The following is a 13,095-nucleotide window of genomic DNA, read 5'->3' on the forward strand; positions in this document are numbered from 1 at the left end:
TGCTAAGTGTTGTGACCTAGTGTTTAGTGCAGTGTTAATAAAGTCTTCAAGAGAGTCACCAGGTCTTTCTCTCCAAATCCTCGAACCCTAGCACGTAACAACTGGTGTCGGAAGTGAGATTTGGAGATGCCATTGACTCCGAGAGAGGACTTCAAGGGGAGTGTCAGGACAAGGGCGCAGCGAGCTGCTGCCATTGACTCCGAGAGAGGAGTTGCGGAGGCCACACCCACTGGGGACCAAGCTCCGCCCACTGAGGGACAGGCCCCACATACTGGCCCCGCCCACATGGCTCCGCCCACTGGCCACGCCCACCAGGACCCGCCCACTGGATCCGCCCACCGGGACACGCCCACTGGCCACGCCCCTCTGGCTCCGCCCACTTTGGACATGGCCACGCCCACTGGCTCCGCCCACCAGGCCACGCCCACTCAGGCCACGCCCACTGGCCCCGCCCACCAGGCCCCACCCGTAGCTCCTACAGCCCCCCAAGTGGCCCTTCATTTAGAAAGTTTAATTGAATTAATGGAGCTGCAAAGGGCTGAAATCAGAGCGATTCGAGAGGCACAAGACCGCAAGTTCGGCGCTTTGCAGGAGTCACAAGACCGCAAGCTCGGCGCTTTGCAGGAGTCACAAGACCGCAAGCTCGGCGCTTTGCAGGAGTCACAAGACCGCAAGCTCGGCGCTTTACAGGAGTCTCAAGAGCAACAAAAGGACCTCCAAGAGAAAGCGCTTCTGGCCATAAAGGATGTCAGTGACACGGTGACTAAGCTTCGTAAAGATGTCGACGTAATGAAAGAACGAGTTACTGGGTTAGAGACGGTTGTGGAAAATTTGAAAACCGGATTCACAGAACTACAGAAGAGAGTAGTGCGCCTAGAAACTACGGGAGTTGCGGTGTCTAGTGGAGTCACTGGTGTGGCGCAAGGACCAAGAGTAAAGGTGCCACCGTACGACGGCACTACTTCTTGGAACGCTTATCGTCGGCAATTTCAGACTGTTGCTACCGTAAACGGATGGACGGAGGAGCAATGCTTGACCGCTCTCACTGTTGCACTCAGAGGGCAAGCTGTGTCGGTTCTGGAGGCACTGCCACATACAGGAAATGGGTTCAAAGACCTGATGGAAGCCCTTGAATCCAGATACGGGGAGCGACACCTGGAGCACGTGTTCCGTGCTCAACTTCGTGACAGAGTCCAACGCTCAGGAGAAGGATTACAACAATGGGCGTTGGAAATTGAAAAACTCGTCAAGAAGGCACACCCAGGAGCTGACGCCAAGATGGTCGACACGAATATTGTGCAAGCATTTGTCGACGGAATCAGGGATCTGGAGGTCAGAGCGGCGGTGAGGCTTCGTCACCACACCTCGCTTAAGGAAGCATTGGCGCATGCTTTGGAAGTCGAGGCTGTTCGCCGTGACATACGACAGACCCATAAGATCCACGAGGTCTCTGAGGAAGTCAAGGAGGTCAAGGCTCCCATGAAGAAAAGTTTTGGAGCCATGTGCTACAAGTGCGGCGAGAGGGGCCATCTTCAGCTCAACTGCCCGCAGAAGGAGACCCAGATGGCAAGAATGAAAAGGCTCGAGGAACAAATGGAGGAGCTGAAGAAGCAAGGGGCTTCGTCCCCTGTCCGGGAGCAGGGAAACGAATAAAAGCCAGGACTAAGGGGCGAGTGCTGGCTGACACGGAGGAAGCCCCAATAACGGTTGTCTCCCAAGCAAGTAGCGGGAATAGTCTGGTGATTCAGGGGACTATTAACGGGATGGACTGCAAAATGACTCTAGACACAGGAGCCTCTAGAACAATAGTGAACCCAAATTTGATAAAAGCCGCAAGGAGGCACAAGAGGAGAATTAACTGTCAGCTTCTTACCGCCTCCGGTCAGCCAATACCCGTCCTGGGAGAAATGTCAGTTACGATGAATGTGGGGGAGTCCTCATACCCTCATGACGTTATCGTGGCTGAGATTATGGATGATTGCATCTTGGGTTTGGATTTCATGAAGAAGCACAACTGCAGAATTAATGTCGCTGACGGAGTTTTCAAGTGTGGTGAAGAAGAAATTTTCATCCTTGGAGGCGCCTGCGGGAAAGTTGAATGTGTAAAGAAAGTCATAATACCTGGACGTGCGGAAGCTCGGGTGCTGGTGAAACTACCGCCAGCTGGAAAGAAGAAGTTGAATAGATGCGTGTTGATCGAAGACACACCTACCAAGACATCAGCGCAAAAACTGATGACGGCGAGAACCCTTGTTAGTGGAAGCAGTAACGCTGTGGTCAGGGTTCTGAATCTTGCTGATCGCGAGATCTGCTTGAACAAAGGTGACGGAAACAAAGGTCATTGGAAAGTGCGAGGAAGTTGTCTGGATGAGAAAGTGTAGTTCGATCACAGGCTCAGACTCAGCAAACACCAGCAACTATGGAATAGTGACTGAGCTACTCGATGACTGCAAGAGTAATCTGACTTATTCGCAGGGCATGAAAGCTAAGAAGTTTTTACAACGCCACGCGAATATCTTCTCCAGTCAGGAAGGCGACCTTGGAAGAACGTCGATGGTTCAGCACAGGATAGATACCGGAAGCGAGAACCCAATTCGTCAACGAGCAAGACGGATACCCATTGCAAAGGAAAAAGAAGTTGAAGGCCTTTTGGAGGACATGAGAAGGAATAAGATAATTGAACCGTCTGCAAGTCCGTGGTGCTCACCAGTTGTATTAGTGAAGAAGAAAGATGGCAGCACAAGATTTTGTGTGGACTACAGACGTCTCAATGATGTCACTAAGAAGGACAGCTATCCATTACCTCGAATCGACGACACTCTGGATACCTTGAGTGGCATGAAATGGTTCTCGACCCTGGACCTGAAATCTGGATACTGGCAGGTGGAAATACATCCAAAAGACAAAGAGAAGACAGCGTTCTCCACCGGTAAAGGTCTATGGCAGTTTAACGTCATGCCCTTTGGATTGTGCAACGCACCTGCCACATTTGAGCGACTCATGGAGTGTGTACTGGCAGGCTTAGTTGGAGAGGCTTGCTTAGTCTACTTGGATGACGTCATCATTGTTGGCCGCGACTTCGAGGACCATTTGCGAAACTTAGAACGAGTTTTCGCCAAAATAGAGGGGGCCAAGTTAAAGTTGAATCCGAAAAAGTGTCGTTTATTCAGGAGTAAGGTGAACTATCTCGGCCATGTTATCTCCAGTGATGGAATTCAGACGGACCCGGAGAAACTAGAAGCAGTCCAAAATTGGCCAACCCCTAAGAACAAAACCGAAGTGCGGGCATTTCTCGGCCTATGCTCCTACTACAGGCGTTTTGTTAAGGGATTCTCAGAGATAGCCAAGCCATTACATCGGCTGACAGAAGATAAACGACAGTTTATTTGGGACGAGACTTCCGAAGATTCTTTTCAGAAACTAAAGAAACATCTGTGTGAAACACCAATCCTGGGGTATCCACAACCTGAAGGTCAGTTTATAGTCGACACGGACGCAAGCAACACGGCCATTGGAGGGGTGTTATCTCAAAAACAGGGTGAAAGAGAAGTTGTAATTGCATATTTCAGCAAATCTTTATCTAAGCCAGAGAGAAACTACTGTGTGACAAGAAGAGAACTCTTGGCTGTCGTAAAGACGCTACAACATTTCAGCAAGTATCTCATCGGCAGACAGTTTCTACTGCGAACTGATCACGCAGCCTTGAAGTGGCTACTACAATTCAAGAACCCAGAAGGCCAAGTAGCTCGATGGATAGAACAACTCCAGGAGTATGACTTTAAGACGGAACACCGCAGCGGAAAGTCGCATGGGAATGCCGACGCACTCTCACGAAGGCCGTGTTCAGAAGACTGCAAACATTGTGTTAAGCAGGAATCTAATGAAGTAACATTAAAGTTAACGAAAACAAGTCCTTTGGGTCCATGGGAGAATGATGGTATGAGAGAGGCTCAAGAAAGAGATGACGACCTTCGACACATCATCACATGGAAGAAACGGGATGACGTAAAGCCAATCTGGAGTGAGGTTGCACCCACTGGCGCTGTCACTAAGGCGTACTGGGCGCAATGGGACAGTCTGATTCTTCAAAACGGAATACTTTACCGGAAATGGGAGAAGACCAACGGCAGAGTGTTCCATCTTCAGATAGTTGTCCCAAGAACGAGAGTACCGGATGTTCTCCGTGAAATGCATGATGGCGTATCAGGAGGTCATCTAGGAGTAAAGAGGACGTTAACGAAAGTGCGAGAACGATTCTACTGGTTGCATTGTCGAGATGATGTACAGGATTGGTGCCGCAAATGCACTACTTGCGCTGCAGTGAAGGGACCACTGACAAGGAGCCGTGGGAGCCTGCGCTTGTATAACGTTGGCGCACCGTGGGAACGAATCGCAGTTGACGTAGCTGGGCCATTTCCTGTAACGGAATCAGGAAACAAGTATTTCATGGTTGTCATGGATTACTTCACCAAATGGCCCGAAGTGTTCGCCATACCAAACCAGGAAGCTACAACAGTTGCTTCTAAGCTAGTCGAAGAAGTAATATCTCGCTTTGGTGTGCCTCTAGAAATCCATTCCGATCAGGGCAGGAATTTCGAATCGCAGGTCTTCCAGGAAGTGTGCAGAATTTTGGGAATGCATAAAACGAGGACCACCGCGTACCATCCACAGTCTGATGGAATGGTTGAGAGATTTAACCAGACCCTTGAGAGGCATTTGGCGAAATTGGTAGATGACAAACAAAAGGACTGGGACAAGTATATACCACTCTTCCTTCTGTCGTACCGTACCGCCGAGCATGAGAGCATAAAAGCTACCCCGGCGTATGTCAATTACGGTAGAGAACTACGAGTACCAGTAGACCTTTTGACAGGAGGATCACCGGAAGAACCAAAGACCGTACCAGATTATGTCTGCGATTTAAGGGAAAAGATGCGTTATATACACGCCATGGTTCGGGAAAATGGGTTACAGTCAAGTGAGAACATGAAGACCAGATACGACCGGAAATCGAATACAAGCGGCTTCGAAGAAGGGTCACTGGTGTGGCTGCATAACCCAACTCGCCGAAAAGGCAAATCTCCAAAGTTGCAGACCAAGTGGGACGGCCCATACAAAGTGGTTACCCGATTGAATGACGTGACTTACAGGATTCAAAAGCAACCAAGAGGGACATTCAAAGTGGTACACATAGACCGTCTGGCGCGTTACCATGGCAGTAACAATGATGCTCGGGACGAGCATCTCTAAGAGGGGAGTAGTGTTACGGTACATGGTATACGGACACGTGGTGCGCAAGTACATACTCGAACCTTCTGGGAAGGTCCAGTGTTTGTTTACGTGTTTACCCTTTATTTGTTAGCGTGTTTGAATTTAGACCTTATGACTGAGTACATAAGGTCTAAATTAAATTCAACTTACTGCACTTATCGCAAGGACGGCAGTTTTATTGTGGTACATGCCCGAGCCGCCTAGAAATTTCCCACGGTTGTTTACTTGTTTACGTGAATCGGGAAATTTCTGGAATTCGTCTCGCCATATAAAAAGAGCCGCAGGCAGGCACGGCAAGTCAGTTTGTTTCGAGCTTTCATCAAGGCGATTTCGGAGTGAACACAAGTGATCAATAGTGAGTGAACCAGTGAAACCTGCGACTTGGCTACGACCTAGGACAGTGATAGTGCTTAGTGATTGGACCTAGTGCTAAGTGTTGTGACCTAGTGTTTAGTGCAGTGTTAATAAAGTCTTCAAGAGAGTCACCAGGTCTTTCTCTCCAAATCCTCGAACCCTAGCACGTAACAATACGAACAAAAAATAATCTTGGAAAAAATAAACGCGGAAAAACACAATGGCGGACAGTAGACTGGTCGGCCAGGCTCCATATAAAAATCTTCATACCTCTTTAAAAAGTTTAAAGTATTATGTTAAAGTTTTGACATTTGAACTTTTTAATACGTGTATTTGAAAGTTGTATCGTTAGATGAAGTTAAAAATAATCGGCCAAGTGCGAGTCGTACTAGCGCACGAAGGGTTCCGTACCGTTATAGAGCAAAAATAGGCCAAAAATTGTGTCTTTTGTATGGGGTTTGCCCTTTAGCGTGTTTACACACGGCGCCGCGGCGGCAGCGTTTTTCGCCCCGTTTGAGAAGGGCCCATAGAAATGTATGCAGCTGCGCCGCCGCGGCGTGTTTTTAAACAGCCTTAATCTTTATTTTATTTTAATAGTATTATTAATTATTATTAAAGTCCATAATATATTATAAGTAAGGAGTAAGGGCTTTGTGAAAATTTCAAGTGCCTACCTGTTGCCAATATTGATTACGAGCAAAAAAGGCCAAAAAAATCACGTTTTTTATGGGAGCTCCCCTTTTAAACATTAATTTTGTTTTATTTTTAGTATTTGTTGTCATAGCAGCAACAGAAATACACAATCTATGAAAATTTCAGGAGTCCAGCTATAGCGGTTTTTGAGATACAGTCTGGTGACAGACAGACGGACAGACATCGAAGTCTCAGTAATAGGGTCCCGTTTTTACCCTTTGGGTACGGAACCCTAAAAATAGAAAAAATATATTATTACCAGCTCCACATGAATTAAAGTAGTATTATAATCTGCGTAGTAGGTAACCCTATATTTTACAATGCCTACATTGTCAGGAATACAAATAACCTTTGTATTTGCGTATAATAATAAGGTAGAATCTATTGAAAATTAGTGTTACTATAATTTAACGTCATGAACAGTTAACCGAGGTAAGTGACTAGTGAGTGTCACTCAAAACACTATATTAGTTCCGTCAGTTTTCGAATATTGCCCCAACTTTGTGACAGCAATTTTAACGGCGGGCAATTTGTGTGAAATTCAAATAAGATTAAAATGATCTCTATAATATTATAATTGTTATGTAGGCTGTAGCAAAAATAGCTTTTATACGTGGGAGAGCCATGCTTCGGCACGAATGGGCCGGCTCGACCGGAGAAATACCACGTTCTCACAGAAAACCGGTGTGAAACAGCGCCTGCGCTGTGTTTCGCCGAGTGAGTGAGTTTACCGGAGGCCCAATCCACTACCCTATTCCCTTCCCTACCCTCTCCTATTCCCTTCCCTTCCATTCCATCCCTACCCTCCTTTATTACCCTATTCCCTCTAAAAGGCCGGCACGCACCTGCAGCTCTTCTGATGCTGCGAGTGTCCATGGGCGACGGAAGTTGCTTTCCATCAGGTGACCCGTTTGCTCGTTTGCCCCCTTATTTCATAAAAAAAAGTTACATTTGCTGATCATTAAGGAAATGATAATTCAATGAGTCTGAACTCTGAAGGAAATATAGACTGAAGTGCGAAAATGAGTACTTACTAATTAGTAATAATTACTAATACACTGTAATTGTAAGAAAATAATATTACTATGTGTGTCTGTTTACGTATGGTTCAAGCACGGTTAATAGTTTAATCTTTACTGTGGTTCCCACTAATTATTTTCAGCTCTTATCTTATGCAGGACTCTATGAGGCGCATTGATACAATCAACGTATTAATTAGGTCAAACATTACATACAGTCCATATTGTAGAGAGTAATCGTCTAAGGCAGGGGTTCCCAATCTTTTTCAGCCTGCGGCGCCCTTACAAGTCTCAATGTTTTCTCACGGCGACCTACTTTACCAAAAAGATACATAATTAAACACCCCTTCATGATTATAGTTAGGTTCAGCAACTAAATAATAATAAACTAATATTTAATTATCTGCCGGCTCTGTATAATTCATATTATTATTTTATAATATTTGTGGTTATGGAAAATGACGGAGGATCGACTCACCCTCTTGCCTTTCCACAAGAGTCAATCCTCCGTAATTTTCCGTAACCACAAATATTATAATGCGGCGCACAGTTTGGGAACCCCTGGTCTAAGGTGATCTTTATACGGTTAGCATAAAGGCCAAACAAAAGATAAAACTTAACCACAGTATATATTATCATAAACTAGATGACCCGGTGAAATTTTCATTAATATTATGTGGCAGTAGGTACCTACCGTGGAAGTACTTGATTACACCTACCGAGTAGAGTTTCGGGAGAGTGCTCGGCCGAGAGCACTGTCTCGCTTACTCGGTAGGTGTAATCAGGCCAGTACCTACTTACATGGCATTTCGCGTATCAGGTATCGCTCGGTTGCTCGGCAGATTGTCGGAGGCGGCCTGGTTGAACCTATTCCTGACGTAGGGATCGTTGTCCTTCGCCCCCCCAGCCACGTAGCCGGCCTCGTCGAAGTACGACCTGCCCGTGCTGACGCCGAAGACGTCCTCGGGCGAGGCCGGGCTGCTCTCCGCCTCCTCCACATCGGAATGGGCTTTTATGAGGCGGAGGGCTATGTTTTCTTCCTGTAACAAAAAAGATTGGTTACTCTATTGACAATGAAATTATTATTTTTATGAGCTAATTTTTTAATCTTCAGGAAATCGGTCGTTCCAATTGGAATCTCTTGCAGTAGACCTTACAGGAAACATTAAAAAATATGTAACAATAAGTACTTGGTGCATACGACCATTTAACAATAACATATAAACAAAAGTCAAAACGTAAAATATTTCATGATATATTTTAAATACATGCTGCCGGATGGGTCTTCTTTAAAATCGGCTTTAGAATGTATTATTTTAGATATTTAATAGCAGTGATTAAATTTAATTTGAGAACTATTAGCCCAATTTCGATACTCAGTATTACATAGCTGCAATATACGTAATGTTACTAATAAATACAATATGACTTCATATTTACATAAAAGTTTAATAGTCATATTTTTGCAATAATTATAAAAATTAAACCAACTGTACAGTGTTCTGAAGCATTTTATTCAATTTAAAATTATTCCATTGCCGTTACTAATATCATATAATAGCTACATATAATATTATTATAAAGAGGGAAGGGTTAATCTGAACTGAACCGATTTTGATAAAATTTTGCTGTGATATTATTTTATTCTCTATTTCAAAGCTAATTCACGATTCACGCTGCATAGGCTACTTTATGGACGATAGGAAGCATGGTGTATGGCCGCCATTAAAACGGGTAAACGTATCGTTTTCGTGGGTTAGAATTTAGGCTGCGGGTGAAATTAACTTTATTATGAAATAAAACTGAAAATTAAAATAACACAAGGATGCAGTTTAAAATTCTTAGAAATTACTAATTAGCTATAAAATGCTATAAAAATCGGTGGTCAAACTGGAAGACCTTGGAGGCAGGGGTGAGGTTAAGCGTTAAACCAGTATTTTATTAGGTCCATAATTAATTGCCACTTAGAGATAATTACTGCGATCAACGTTGTTAATTCAAAATTAGTTTGACGGCCATTCCGAAGTTTAATAATTATACTTTTAGGTTATAATCAATCGGGTATGGAGATACTTTTTTGTTCTGGGTAACGTCATAGAAATATTTTTATCATAGAAAATATAAGTAAGGTTCTCGAGCGACTAAAGAATTTTTTAAGCGAAGTTGCCGGCAACATCTAGTTTCAACCAAAGCGTGAATATGGATACTGCTATGCTTTTTTTTCTCGTATTTACTTTAGTATCACATAAACTAGTATTTAAAGGCAATGATTTATTATGCAGGATTAGCAATGCATAAATCGTTGCTACTTACATTACGTAAGAAGCGAAAGTCGATATAAACAACATGTAAATTGCTAGTGCCAGTATAGTGGTACCATGTGATTTGCTGACCACCGCGTCGTTGCAATGATTTTCAATTCGGTATTGTTTCTATTATTTGTTCATATTGAGATCGGAAATAATTAATTGAGATGGACACCTATGTAAAGGACATTTACTTACATTTTAAATGATATTTCACATTGGAAAGCTCAGCTGAAGGCGAAATTATGTGTTCCTATTTTTTACCGCCTCTATGAATAGTCAGGCCTGTCCCACTCGCGTGTTTAGTTATCGAACTGTAAGTACCCCTTTAAAGGGGCAGATCACAAGATTTTTTCGTCGCATATATCTACGTACTGATTTAACCACTGTGACAGAATCGTTATTAATCTGACAAATATAAATAATATAATATGTGTATTCTTTTGTCTACGCATGCACACTTATCTCTTCCAGGAATCTGAATATCACGTTCGCTCGTGGTTGCCTGGAAGAGATTGCTACCTAGTAATAAGGCCGCCATTGTGACACCTCTGTAATCTTGTTTAAATTGTTTGTATTCTCTCTGTATTGTGTGCACAGTAAAGAATATTTGAATTGAATTGAATTAAATATGAACAATTGAAAAAGTCAAAGAAATAATTCAATAAAGTAATTTAAGACTTTAAAATACAAAAAAAGATTTAAAAAATACACAAACATAGCAAATCTTAGACGTGGGAGAGCCATGCTTCGGCACGAATGGGCCGGCTCGACCGGAGAAATACCACGTCCTCACAGAAAACCGGCGTGAAAACAGCGCTTGCGCTGTGTTTCGCCGAGTGAGTGAGTTTACCGGAGGCCCAATCCCCTACCCTATTCCCTTCCCTACCCTCCCTTATTCCTTTCCCTTTCCATCCCTACCTTCCCCTATTACCCTATTCTCTCTTAAAAGGCCGGCAACGCACATGCAGCTCTTCTGATGCTGCGAGTGTCTATGGGCGACGGAAGTTGCTTTCCACCAGGTGACCCGTTTGCTCGTTTGCCCCCTTATTTCATTAAAAAAAAAAAAAAAATTGTTACAAACAAACCGCATACTACACATAAATAAACACAACTTACTATGTTTAAGTTGTAAAAAATTCCTGACCAGCTCCTATACTATAATCGAATATAAAACTAATATAAAATATACGTTGGGTTACTAAAATTTGATTATTACTAAAAAAAGTTTGCTTTTAGTAGCTATAGTAATTAAAAGAAGATTATTTTATTTTTTAAAAGGTGACAATCTTGATTTCGTCAGAAAGGGTGCCTCTTACGCGATAGAAAGAGAGCGTACATGTAGGCAAATATAATTGTAGGCACCTAGCACTGCGCGGTCGGAATTTGAACTTTATAGTATCGTAGCATGAGTTGTTATTTTTTTAAACGGGTTGCACGAGTGGGAAATCTGTTGGTACTACTAATATATATTCTGTGGTATAGTATACCTATTACCTGTAGGCTGCATCATACGGATAGTATAATCACTAATAATTAGCTATATCTGTAATACGTATTAGAGCGATAACATAAAACAGTCACATAGTAAATGGCGCACATTTTCGGGGGCTCATACACGGTCTACGAAACATAATATTATGTTTCATGACCTCAAGCTATGATTTGCGGTCCAAATTTGCCATTAAAGTACCTAAATGTGTTTAGAAGTTCTGTATCCGTCTGGACATGGTGATAAAACTACTTGCACACGATATAATCTAGCTCCGAATGCCTGTTGAACACGTAACATGTCTTGAGACTTTTGACCTCAGGAATACACCAAGTGACCTCAAACTCTACTCCTAATAAAGTTACATTTACACTACATAATATAATAATAATAATACATTGAATACATCCATAGTTGTGTATGTAAATTATACTATGGATGCATGCGATATAATTATTATTATGTAGCTCCGAATGCCTGTTGAACACGTAACGTGTCTTGAGACTTGACCTTAGGAGTCAGGAATACACCAAGTGACCTCAAACAAGTACACTCAGAACAAGTGTATACTGCTCTACTCCTAATAAAGTTACATTACACTAGTGTATATCATATTATATTATGTAACTCTCATGTTTGACCATGTCTTGACCTCAGGAACTGACCTTACACAAGTACACTTATAAATTTAAGTGTACACTGCATAAATCCAGATGAAATAACACTATAACATTAAGGTGAGATTTATTTCTTTTACTCCATACTACTTCGTTTTGGAATAAGGTATATTTACATTTAATTAGCACTAGATATTTGGTATTCGATAAAACACGAATAAAATGACATTTTCTAAAAATGATTCCTAGCTAGATCGATTTATCGCCCCCGAAACCCCCTATATACTAAATTTCATGAAAATTGTTGGAGCCGTTACCAAGATTCCAATTAGGAGATCTATGTTCAAGCCAAGTAGGTAAGTAAACTTAAAGGCTTACCTATTTGGCTTGAACCTAGTCTCATTAATTAAGAAGAAAATCGACGGGTTAGTGTTACAAATATGTTATTTTCAAATTCTTCAGTTTTTACTTCCCGAAAAATCTATAAAAGTTCCTTTCTGTGTCTCTTCAGATTAATTAAAAGAAGGAAAAATGAGATGAAGTAGGGCTAGATTGGCCAATTTAAATTTTCATACTCAAAAAGAAAGAAAAATCATTACATATTATTTTAAGAAATTTAAAAGAAACGTTTGATTAAAAATCGTTTAAAAACGAGGTGTATATATTTTGTTTAAAACGCATTTATCACTCTTATGTATACAAATGTCGAAGCGTTTAAAAACTCATCACATAACCACAGGTGTCTTCTATTCGATATTATTTATTCTACATTTTTATGTATGGGCGTTGTTGCCACAATCGTTTAACACTTAAGGTGACGCCATGAATTTGGCTGTAGCGATATCGATTTTTCTCAGCAATGACTAAAGCTAAGAAATTAAAGTTCAGTGTTAGTATTCATCATGTCTTTCTCTTTGAATTAGGTGCTCATAGCATAACACGATTGGTCAACTTTTATAACACAGAATAATCAGTCAAAAATACCTCTGTAAAGAAAGGGATTCCTATTTTGCCAACATAGGAGAGTGATTTAAGCTTCCAAAATTTGTACATAAAGTGGTTCAAGCATAAACTTTAATTTGCTCATAGCTTATATGAAATGTATTTATGGTTTTTAAATTTCGCGACAAAAACCATTTTGTCGCTTACGCCCTTCTTATTTTGTTCCATTTCTTGTTTTCTATGAGAGGCCGGCTCGGCCTCTCATAGAAAACAAGAAAACAAGCAATCTAAAACATATCCAATACGGTTTTTTACTTTAACGCTGCGTCACCTTAACAGTAACGTTTACGTTGTTAATGTAAGAATTTAGGTTTATAACACTTCACCGGCCTGAGTGGTTA

General features: G+C 42.0%; 1 protein-coding gene across 1 annotated transcript in view; it reads right to left on the reverse strand.

The window, feature by feature from the left end:
- Positions 1–13,095, reverse strand: part of LOC121739970 (polypeptide N-acetylgalactosaminyltransferase 2-like) — an 88,234-nt gene that overhangs the window by 32,488 nt on the left and 42,651 nt on the right. The window contains exon 2 of the mRNA XM_042132631.1: positions 8,139–8,377. Coding sequence (XP_041988565.1) covers positions 8,139–8,377 — 239 coding nt within the window. The remainder of the gene's footprint in view (positions 1–8,138; positions 8,378–13,095) is intronic.

This window comes from Aricia agestis, chromosome 2 (assembly GCF_905147365.1).
Source record: "Aricia agestis chromosome 2, ilAriAges1.1, whole genome shotgun sequence".
NCBI classification, from domain to species: Eukaryota; Metazoa; Arthropoda; class Insecta; order Lepidoptera; family Lycaenidae; genus Aricia; species Aricia agestis.